General features: G+C 36.5%; 1 protein-coding gene across 1 annotated transcript in view; it reads right to left on the bottom strand.

Moving 5' to 3' along the window:
* Positions 1 to 11,727, bottom strand: part of LUC7L (LUC7 like) — a gene marked incomplete in the record, with an annotated part of 23,227 nt that overhangs the window by 8,521 nt on the left and 2,979 nt on the right. The window contains 3 exon segments of the mRNA XM_072418886.1: positions 3,158 to 3,268; positions 7,512 to 7,610; positions 8,561 to 8,655. Coding sequence (XP_072274987.1) covers positions 3,158 to 3,268; positions 7,512 to 7,610; positions 8,561 to 8,655 — 305 coding nt within the window.

Genomic DNA, 11,727 nt, shown 5'->3' with positions numbered 1-11,727 from the left:
AAATATTTATTGACTTAACTATAAATAAATGTTATCTAAAGAGTTATTATATCAGCCTCATTATTTAAGACAGACCCTCCCTGTCTTCACATACAAGTCAGGCATAGAGCCTGGGGCCCTCCGGGTGTAGAGTTGTTTCATTCAAAAATTAATTGTGGTAATGTGTAGAAACAAAATTAGAAAAAAAGTTGTCTCTGTCCAAATATTTATGTCAAATATGTATGTCACACATTACCACAGACTAAGGCCAATTTTGAGGGGAACCCAAATAACCTAACTGCATGTTAAGTTTTGCACAACACTGTTATAGGTCAATAACTTTAAGAATTGTTGTGAAAATATGTAAGTTCCTGATGTGCTACTCAAACTAAACAGTTCCCAAAAAAGGAATACAAAAAAAACAAAACACTGCTGTAAAAAAACAAATGGCGATATGACATGGTCACATATTGAAAAAAAAAAAAAAAAAAGCCAGTTAGACTAGGACTGAATTTCGTTTCATTCTGGAGATGCATATATAAGTTTTTTTCCTATGAATATAGAGATCCTTATGTAATAGTGTTCGCTAATATCGAACATATACTTGATGTATTTAACTATTCGTGATTAGCAGCAGGGTAGCTTTTCTTCTCTTTTTTGGGGTAAAAGAAAAAAAAATGTAGGCCAGCTTAGTTAATAACCCTTACAATTACGGACAAGTTTCAAAAACATAACATAAGAGGGGTTGTCACTCAAAATAATTCATGCTAAGTTTTACCAAAGGGGAAAAAAAAGTTTCTTTTTCATACATTGAAAGGCAAAAAGTCTGTCTTCAGTTGCACTGCTTTTGAATTTCCTACAGAGGATGTTAACAGGCCCAGGGAAAACATGACTGCCTGCAGCTTAGGAGCTGCCTGAAGAAACATACAACTGAATGTAGAATCAGATAAAGTCTGTAGCATCCACTTAGTATACCTAAAGCCTGACCACCCAGGATTTAAATTGAAAAGTAGAACAAAAGTCTTTGAGATAACAGCCAAGAGTAAAGCACACGTCAGATTTTTATCGCCCGATAATCGGCATCGGCCAATTATCGGGCGAAAATCTGGTGTGTGTACAGTCGGTGTCGTCCATCGTCCGGACGACCGACCTGCCGGATCCACGGACGATGGACGACAGCCGATCCTAATGAAAGTGAAGGGGAGAGCGCGCAGCAGGGTGCCGCTCCGTCGCTCTCCCCCTCCCCTCTCCATAGAGCATGAACGGTGATGTATGTACAGCACCGTTCATGCATCGTGCACTCCCTTGTCGTTGGAAAGGATCGTGAAAGATCCTTTCCAACGACAAAAATTGGAAGTGTGTACGCAGCTTAAGGCTAGGTACACACGTGCAATATTGTCGTTAGCAAAAGAACGACTAACGACCGATCAACTATTATGGACGAATATTTTGAACAATCGTATTGTGCACAATTCTGTACATGCTGTAACGATACAATCGTTCAAATATAATCTACCAATAGTGTACACGCGCTAGATTCGATCTTTGATGCATGAAGTGACATGTAAAGGGGAAAGTGTACAGCAGAACTATCCGCGATCAATGAACGACCGTACACACAATAGATTGCAAACGATCTTCGCCCAATCAGATCCGCCGGGGCGGTCGTTCAATCCTCGTTCATCAGCACGGTTGGCCAGTCGTTCTGCACTTTTTTTGTTAACGATTATCAGACAATCGGTCGTTAGTCGTTCGTTTCCAACAATAATTATTGCACGTGTATACACAGCCTAAGAGAAATCCCCAGACTAAGGGAACAAAGGGAGGCCACTCAGGTTTGGAGGGTTCAAGATTACTCAGACACTGACGGTAGAGTAATACAAAAGAGATGAAAAACTGCACGTTCATTACTTGGGCTTCTTCTGCTGAAAAAAGATGGATGGCCTTACCATTAGTGGCATGCTTGATAATGGCTCATGGCTAGCTAAGGGCCAATCATGCGAGTTAAAAAGCTCCTTAGACACTGGATCCACGGACCAGAGGAGGCCAACCAATATGCCAATATGCCTTATGCATGTGTATCAATAAAGTAAATACTAAAAATGTGTGTGTATCGTACCCCTCAAGTACTGGAATGTCCTCCCCAGCCCCTTTAGGCTGGGCACTGCACACAGCACTTTTTTGGGTGGGTACTGAAAGTTGGGTGAGAATACACAGGCTGCACACCTACCTACAGCTTCATCCCACCTACCTTTAAAAAACATTTTGGGAAGAATAGTGTGTGTGTGTGTGTTGTGTGTGTGTGTGTTGTGTGTGTGTTTAGAGCTATTTGAGGTCTCTAAAGTGCAAGGATTGGGGACGATCTGCTGTTTGATTTTAAGCCCATGGATTAAACATTCTATAGGCCTGACATAACTAAGCTGTGAAAAACAGGGACCACACAAACTAAGTTCAGTTTACATAAATATGAACATTTTTATGTGTGAACTTGTTACAATTATTTTTACCTGCTGCAGGTGGTTAAACACATTCATATTAATGAGATTACATTGCCATAAGCAGTACAGTGGAGTTTGATTGGAAAATTAAAAACTAGTCGACACTTTAGCACCACATTGCTCACCAAGATCGCCAGTTTACTGATTGTCAAAATTGCATTTAATGTAGAAAGGCCTGCTGAATGCTGCTCTGATCAGTTCTGAGATCTGATTCCAAGTAGTAACACATCCACAAAAGATATACTGATCGTCAAAGACTTTAGTGCATTGAAAGACCAGGTAGTATCAAAATTAATAATAGAAATGTAAAAGTAGGCCATACTCTACATCAATTGATAACCGATTAAAATGTCTGAAATATAATCTGAAATCTGTTGTCTCTTGAAAACTATCATTTTTTCAAGAGGTTGTTATCTTTGGTTGAATGTGCAAGAGGTCGCACACATTTTTAAAGACACTGGCTCTGTCCCTGGTCACAAGTGGCTCACTGGCTAGGTCAGTCATGTCAGAATGAAATTATATATATATATATATTATTTTTTTTTTTTGTTACCAACAGTGTCACTCAACATAGTTAATCACTTTTTGCCATGTTATACTAAGAAATCATGTTTTTATTTCGGGCTTAACAAACCAGGAAATAAACTTCAAAGTTTAATTATCTCGGCAATCTTAAATACCTTAACAGAAACTTCTGCACTTATTTCTTCTTGTGTTTCAGCAAGTCGTTTCTTTGCAAGTTCAGTTCTCCTGTCACATTCAGCAATGAATGACTCCAAATGATCCATAGCCTAAAAGAGAATACAAACAGCTCCACTAAGTGTTCTTTGAACCCAAATTACTAACTTAATAACTCCATTACAAATTCACCACCCATGCTATGGCAAAACTTAGTATTAATGGCTACAGATAGCTCTTCACAGTCATGCACAAAATTTTCTTCCTATGGTTCACAAGTCAGTTATGATGATGCAATGGTGTGGACAAGCATATACACAGCATGGATTCCACGGATACCTAACAATCTCAAAAGCAGAATGGGAATAGACCAGGTTTACTGGCCGTTTTAAAGGATCTTTAATCTGCTTATTCAGCAGCCATCCCAGGTTCAGAATAAGGAAACATTTTTTTAAAAAAAAAGTCTAAGCAACTACTCCCCCCCAAATAAATAAAAAAATAACAGGATTTCAACTGAAGTTATATATAAAAATAAAGCAAAACAATTAAAGCAGTTTAGCCAAATTTAATTAAATATGGTCAACATTTTATAGCCAGCAAAAAACAAATCAACATTCATTTGTAACAAAGTTTATCGATGTTTTCTTTTATGCTATAGCACTTCTTAGTGCACAAGGGTACTAGATTCATGCTCACTCATCACATCTTGGATTTAGGGCTTCCATTTTCTTCCTGGCAGTCAACGGCACATTTTCATACCTTAAAACCCTAGGTTCTTCTGACTGCACGGTTTGTGTTTTAGAAAAAAGAATTAAAAAAATTAAAAAACCCCTTCCATTTCTAGATTAGTTAGTGACAGTCAAAATTCCAGATAGTGACTGCAATCCTCTGATAGATAAGACAGTAATAGCTGTAAGGGAAGTGTACTTACATACAAGCTGCTTTTACTCACATAATAGTGCACATGTATACTGGCCATATGAATGTCCTTTTGCATTTGCAGCATCTGTTAACTGTTCACTAATGACACAGAAGTCATAAAATAATCAGTATAAAATATTGTGTATTCAACTGACACTGCAATATATAGTCATTAAAATAGTGGGCATTATTACAGAACGTAAAACTACATTTTTGAAATAATTACATTCAAAATGTAAAAAGAAAAGAGATTATCCACCTTTCAAAAAACAAAAGAACACACACACAATCCCCCAGTGTAATGTGGACATCAGCCTTTTCTTCAAATTCACAGGTCTAATGAAGGAGCAGTAGTCAGCAGGGAGAAGCTGTCATTTGCAAAAATGTGTGGATTTTTTTTACCCTTTTACAGAAAGAACAGGTGAAAACGTGCATCTACCTTTCCTCCTAGAAGATCTGAGGCATTATTGTTGAGATATTAGAGCCAACTAGTATTTCTATGAGATGGTGGCCCAATGATGGCAGAAAATGTGCAGTCTCAGATCAGCCCGAGCACCTGGTGAGCCGCAAATAAAGTGACATTTCCTCGTAATTACAGAGGGGATTGTAATGGCTTTCTCTTGTCTACAGTAAAATATTAGATTATGTATGTATTTTGGCACTTTTTTTAATAAAGTAAAGAGATTTAAATAGGTTTTGTTGCTATTTAAGACCTTGTTTGAAAGATCTGGCCTCACTTTGTTACTGAGGCACCAGACCAAGGTGTAGAAAAGTCTGCAACTGAAAAACAAGCAATTAAAAGCTGACGGGTTCAGCCAACCCAGTTTGCATCAAATTAATTTTATGGCTGTGTCCTTGGTAAAGCTCCTTTCATTTCCTATTCAGATGAGGCGGTCACCAGAGCAAACAGTAAAGTCAGATCTCTATATCAGAGTCCTGGACGGCGGTGAAAAGTGACAGAGTTTATTTAAATATTTAGTAGTAATTGAAAGATTTGTTTAAAGATTAAATTATGTATGTTCAGTATGAATATGGAACCATAACAATTACTGAAACTACAGGTTGACATTCAAAAATCCGGCAATCGATAATCCGGATCCTTCAGTTTCAGCATGGATTTCAGAGCACATTTTCAAATTTACACTGTTTTCTGGAGGCGCTGTTTATGTTTTGATGGTGCTGTACTTCAGAATCAGCTGTTAGGTCTTGCTTTTCCTCCACAAATTGAAGCTGTTCCTGCTGCTGAGGATGCCGTTACTGTAAATCATGAAGATGATCACCCCGACAGCCAATCTGCTATTTAGCTTCTTTTCGAGGGTACAGTAATGATTACAATTCTGAGAAACTATCTTGGTTAGTTGAACTAAAATTCTGTTTTATTTAGCTGGTGAACATTAAAATGTCATTGCTTTTCATTTAGTGTTTTTACATTTTAATATATACAGCATATATAATCTTGATAAATCCGGAATTTTCGAAAATCCGGCACTCCTCGGGTCCGGAGGTTGCCGGATTTTTGAATGTCAACCTGTAATAGCTAATAAAAATCATGCCACTATAAAATGAAAGATTTGAACCTCCAAATGTAAAACACTTTTCTTAAGTGAAAGATGTAATCTGGCATGACATTGTTGGGGAAAGGCCTGAAGACCACCTTTTCATTTTTCTGCCCCATTTATCAATTATCTAGAAAGGAATAACTGACTTTTCCCTCACATGCACATAACTCCCATAGACTGCACAGTAGGGAATTTGTGAATCCTCTTCTAAAACACTGATATGTACTTTCCTCTAATAACTGCTGAATATTACCTGATCTCACTCCAGCAAGAGAAATCACTGTGCCAGTAATGTTAAAAACAAATATTTCATATATAACTATCTTTTTAGCAAGTGAAGAGGTATGACCAAAACTGTACAAATACCAGTTTGTGTATGTATAAGTATGCCCTCCTTCACTACTGGATACTACATTGAACTATAGGAGAAGAGAGATCTGTCTGTTTTCCTCATCCAACTAGTCACTCTTTTAGAAGGTCTACTAGCAGAAATATTCCTTTAAAATAAAATGTACCATCAGCATCTCATGGAGCTTATTACCCATTGCTCAGGATTCCATGTCATTTTTGTACCAATGCATATTAACTAACAGGTTAACTAGTTACTCTATGTCTACTAATTAACCTAAAAAATTCCTTGGATGGTACCAGCCAGTGGTCCCCTAAAGATTCTGGAAGATTTTCTTATATCTTATCATAGCCATTTTTAACCTCTAAACTTGTTAAAAAGAGCTGGTTTCAACTTTCAGGGTTAAGCAGAGATTTACTGTAAAGCTGTGTGTTGCAGCAGCACACTACTATCCCAGCTTACACAAACTTGTAAACTCCCTGCCCTGCTCTTGTGTTGAAAGGAGCAGGGAATAGAGTTTTCAACTTTGTGTAAGCTCTGACCACAATTTACAAGGATCAAACAAAGCTTTTCCAGGTCCCCAGCAGCGAATACAAAGACAGGAACATGTAGAAAAGTACAAGCTGCTGTGTAAGTTTGGCTTTAAAGGCAACCAGTTGCTTAGCCCTGTGTTGATAAAACATGGATGCAAAGAAAAATATGATAGCTAAAAAAGAATTTAAATAGGAAATCTGTTTTTTTTTTTCAAGGTATTTCCTTAAATTATTCCGTATATGCTAATGCAACCCAAGAAATGTATCTTACCAATAGTGATAGCCCATTAAAAAATATATTTGCGCATATGAAAGTTCAGGACTCAAGGAAGCTGCATATGAATCCTGCACATTGATTTTGGTTCCTCTATGAACATCTCTATTCTCAGATTTGCACAAAACCACAATTATGTTTATGACAGGTGACCAATAGGAGAATACAAATAATGTATTTTGTATTTGTTAAAAGTCAAAGAAACAATTACTTTAAATACAAAAAAAAAAAAATGAAGATACTCATTAAAATATTACAAAACAGATGTAGGGTCTCTATGAAGCAGGGATTTGGATATTTAACAACATTCCCTGGTAGAGACTCTTCCAAGTCCATGTGTTTTGTATAAAAGTAATCAATCCCGCACTAGAGAATGTTGCAGAATGTCAGATTCCCTGGTTTACAAATAGACCCAATTATGTTTTTAAAGACAACAGGACTGATTTTTATAACTAAGTAACTGTTGTCCACTTAGCAAAGTGAATGTTCACATTGGACAAGGATTTATTTGAAATGAAAAAATCATCTAATGTGGAAACAAAAAAAGAAATTTTGGTAGGACGATGGTTGACTAAAGTGAAACCAGCTCCATCCTTTTTACCAAGCTCAGTGATTAACTTTGTGATTTTAGCACTTTTCCATGATTAGATCAAACCCCATTGAACCCAGGGAAATGACAGGCAACAATACAAAGTGCAAAATAAAGAGAAAACAACTCACATCAAGTTCAAAAAACAGATCTTTCTCCTTGCTTGCAATCTCATAGTCGGCACGCAGGGCCAGGTCGTGAATCTTGGTGCACTCACCCAAATCCATCCTCTGTTTAACAAAAAAAACAAAACTTCATTAGAAATACTAAAGAAAACAAAATTGAAAGCTTTTAAACAAAAACAGCCGAAAATGACATCTCTTTTGGAACTAAATATACCTACTCATAATATAAAAAAAAATGGTTTACATGGTCAGACAAATATAATATTAAAGAGGGCAAACAAAGTAATGTATTCTCTATTCCCACCCACCAATATTCAGAAAGCAATAATCTAATCTAACCCCCCAAAAAATAGGTAAAAAGGCTGAACTTGGGGAGTTACTACAGTTAGTTAAAATGAGCCCTTAATTCTCTCAAACATAACCCTTGTTAGGGTAGAGAACATTACAGCTGTAAAAGGTATGGCTATGGATAGGATGTTCTTCCCTCCCCTAATATTTTAGTGTCAATATTTTCAAATTGATTTTCTGTTTTTTGAAATCCACACTTATTAAAAATATCTGTTGACCTTGTTATAAAGAATCTTGTTCAAGCACTTCCTGTAAAAAGATGACAAACCCCAGGCTTGGTTTCCTAACTGTGATGGGTCACCTGTCACACAGGCTTCTGATGGATACTAAAAGTGGCCATTTAAACGCTCATTATGATGGCACAGTCCACTGTTGTCACCATCATCAGCCTGAGCCAAGCAGCCATCACTAGAGTGCATGCATGTAGCCAGGAAGTAGCTGCAAGAAAATCAACGGAACAGAAATGCACCAGAGGACAAGGATTTATTTTAAGGACACTTAAATATTATAAGCATTGACGTAGAAGGGTTTTTATGCTATTCCATGGTTCAGAGTCAGCCATTTAACTTAATTAGGACCTGTCCAATCATATCAAAAAATTATATCATAAATTTCATACTCTTCTTGGAATGCTCTGGTACTTGTAAAGTAAAAACACGGAGACTCACATCATAACATCAAAATCTAATAGTCGAAAAAATAATTACCGTTCCTGCAAGAATATCATGAGGACAACAATCCAGAAGATGACTTTTACAAACACGATCGTCTGTAAACTTCACTCGCTGACGAGTCTCATCGCCTATAAAATATTAAGTAGAGGTTTTTAGAAGAACTATCTTAGCTGGATAAAATACTATTCAGAACATAGCAAATATTATATTGACACCAAAGATCTAGGAAGAACATATTACAAGACAAAGAAACATATTCATGTTAAAGAGTATCCCTTACAATGAATTTATATGTGGTCTGTTAAACATACCTATGAAAACATTTTGTCAATCATTCCACAACAAAAATAAAAAAATCAAAGTCAAACATGTTATTATATCAACTTTAAATATGTCAAAAGATATTTACTGTTTATAGCCCAAATGTGGGCTCAAACCCACTTCCAAGTCTACAGCAGGAAAATGTTCCTTTACAGAAAAAAAATCAGTAATGAGATTTTTTTTTTCAACTCTCAGGAAGGCCTATGTGCAAAAATGTATACAAAACTAGAATAGAAAAATGTATTCTTACTTAGAAGACTCTTTGATCAGTCACTTCATTACCATTTAAACAGCCAAACACCAAATAAACATATATTCTTGCTTTCAGCTTGACTAGGGGAGTATTATAATAATATAATATATGTGATACACTTAAGAGTAATAATTTTAAAAGGTTAGGATCTTTTTGAGTGAACTGATAAAACATTTGGTTCAGGAATTGTTGTAACAAAAAAAAAAGCCTTTAAAATTTCAACCTTGTTCTGGACAGATCAGAATATTACAGCCCCATAATTTTTAATGCTGTATGTGGTATTGAGAGATTTGTCTTTTAATTAGGATAAGTGACTATACATCTCTTCAACAGAACCACTTTTTTTCCCCAGAGTTTATATTTTTTTTTTGTTATTGTATTTCCACAACATTGTTTGTCCTTGTGTCAAAGAGACAGAAGTGAATAAAAAAAATCTCCCCAGGGTCACAGAAAGCTATTTTTCGCTCAACAAAATGTTATCTCTTCTCCATTATCATGAATATGCTAGGGTTTAAAAGTTTAACTTCTGTCCTTGGCAACAATGAAAAACGACAATTACATACCAAGTGAAAAAGACTATTGTCTGACTAAAATACTTTTTTCCCCTAGCTTATCCAACCCCCAAAAACAAACGTTTTATACATTGCATGAAAGATTTGTTACTTTTTTTGGCATATTTACCTAAGTGATGATAAAGGGAAAAGTGCTAAAAGTGTTGGAAACAGAGGCCTATGGAGGTTTTGGACACTTTACTACTGTTTGCTGCTAACACCATTTTTTTTATCACCAATTCATCCACTCTAAATACTTCATTGTAAGAGAAACAATCCACAAGTGGCATAGAGATTAAATGACTTCTAATTAGTGCAAGACAGGGGTGTCAAACACAAAAACACAGTGGGCCAAAGTTAAAAACTTTGACAAAGTCGCGGGCCAAACTTGAAACTGAAATAGCACCACTACTACAATTCCCTGCGTCTATAAAACAGTCCGATGCGGGGCCACACATAGGCAGAGAGGCCGCGGTCTATAGATGCGACTGATGCCGGGAATTGTAGTAATGGCGCTATTTCAATGCAGCGATTTCAATGCAATTTATATTTAGGATTCCTTTGGGGGCCAAAAAAAATAAGGTTGTAAGCCAGAGTTTGACACCCCTGGTTTAGGACAAGCCCAGCAAATGCTGATCATTTGAGGTTAAAGAAACTCTCAGTTCTGTCATCACAGAACCAACAGGCAACCCTTGTAACATTTTTGGTGCATGAATCTACATTCATCACAAGTTCACTAAAACCTGCATGGTAGGCGTGCAGGCAAAAATCTTTTGCTGTCCACAAAGAACATTGCAGCAAGACTATAATTTGGTATTTCAACTTGCAGGCTTTCTGGAACAATGTGCTTTGGATTGCTGAATAAATGTAGGAGGTAGCCAAAAAAAAAAAATCAATTTTTAATGCAGCATTAAAATAAAAATTCTGTTCTGTTTTTTTCCCCTCACTTAGCTATACTTACAAAAAATCTGATGACCCTGCCAGATCAGTCAGTGCATATAATTATGAAACCTGTTCAGCCTCTGGAAAATGATGGCAGTGTGTCCCTATCGTGTTTGCTGTGTCTGCACAGACTATTCTTCACAAGATCACACTGGGTCAGAAATAAAAAGTAGGCGCCCTTGAACGACAAGCTCCTATAAGGACAGTGCACAGCCATTTTGACTTTGTGTTCCATGCCGTTTTAGCTGTCTCAGGATATTTATGTAAGTAACAGGGATGGGGAGATGAGTTTTGGAAAATAAAGTCTCCGCACTGCTCCACTAGCTACACAGAAAGCGATGAGTGGAAAAGCATAGCTACCCTACGCATGGATCATGTGTAACATTCACATATGAAAAGTAAGAATTATTTTTTATTTTAATACATGAATTAGTGTAGTCACCCAGGGACAGGTGGTCTGTTACAAAACTACCTAGAAAAGTGATGGGAATTAAAAGAAAATGAATGCAGCCACCTCATACACTGACAATTAAAATAAAATATGTTAAAGCCTAACCCTGGAGGAAAAAATGTAACTTTGCAGAAACATCATCCTCTACAATACAAGACAAGTAATGTTGCATTCCATTTGTGGATTACATAAAATCCAGACACAAACAGATGAGCAACAAGCGATAAAATAGTGAGATTTCCCCTGGAAGCTCAGCGTTAAATCTTAATTTATTTGAAAGTAAGATTACCGCTTTAATGCTCCCTTGATGCCTGGGTTCTACTACCTAAAATATTCAATTAGTTTGTCACAAAACCACAGCAATTCGATCCAAAATGTCCTGGATTATAATATGTTTAAACTATTCTGTGGATACAAGCCTTTGTGATGGGATCCCAGGTAAGGTTTTATTCCTTCATGCAGATAATATTTCATGCACACTGCACAATGGACCAATATATTTGTAGTGTCAGCTAAACTTTCCTGTAAATTTGCTTCAATAATATGGAGACTTTGCATTACATATCTGTGCACTCTATGTGAAGTTCAACCTGAGAATTTTTGGGTCTCCCTAGTTTTTACAGTTTCCTTTAAGCTGATTGTTTTCTAATAGTCCATCTGAACTACATTACAAGTGATCCAA

Source organism: Pyxicephalus adspersus, chromosome 7 (genome assembly GCF_032062135.1).
Source record: "Pyxicephalus adspersus chromosome 7, UCB_Pads_2.0, whole genome shotgun sequence".
Taxonomy (NCBI): domain Eukaryota; kingdom Metazoa; phylum Chordata; class Amphibia; order Anura; family Pyxicephalidae; genus Pyxicephalus; species Pyxicephalus adspersus.
The sequence above is the reverse complement of the archived record's forward strand: the minus strand, read 5'-3'. Positions and strand labels throughout refer to the sequence as shown.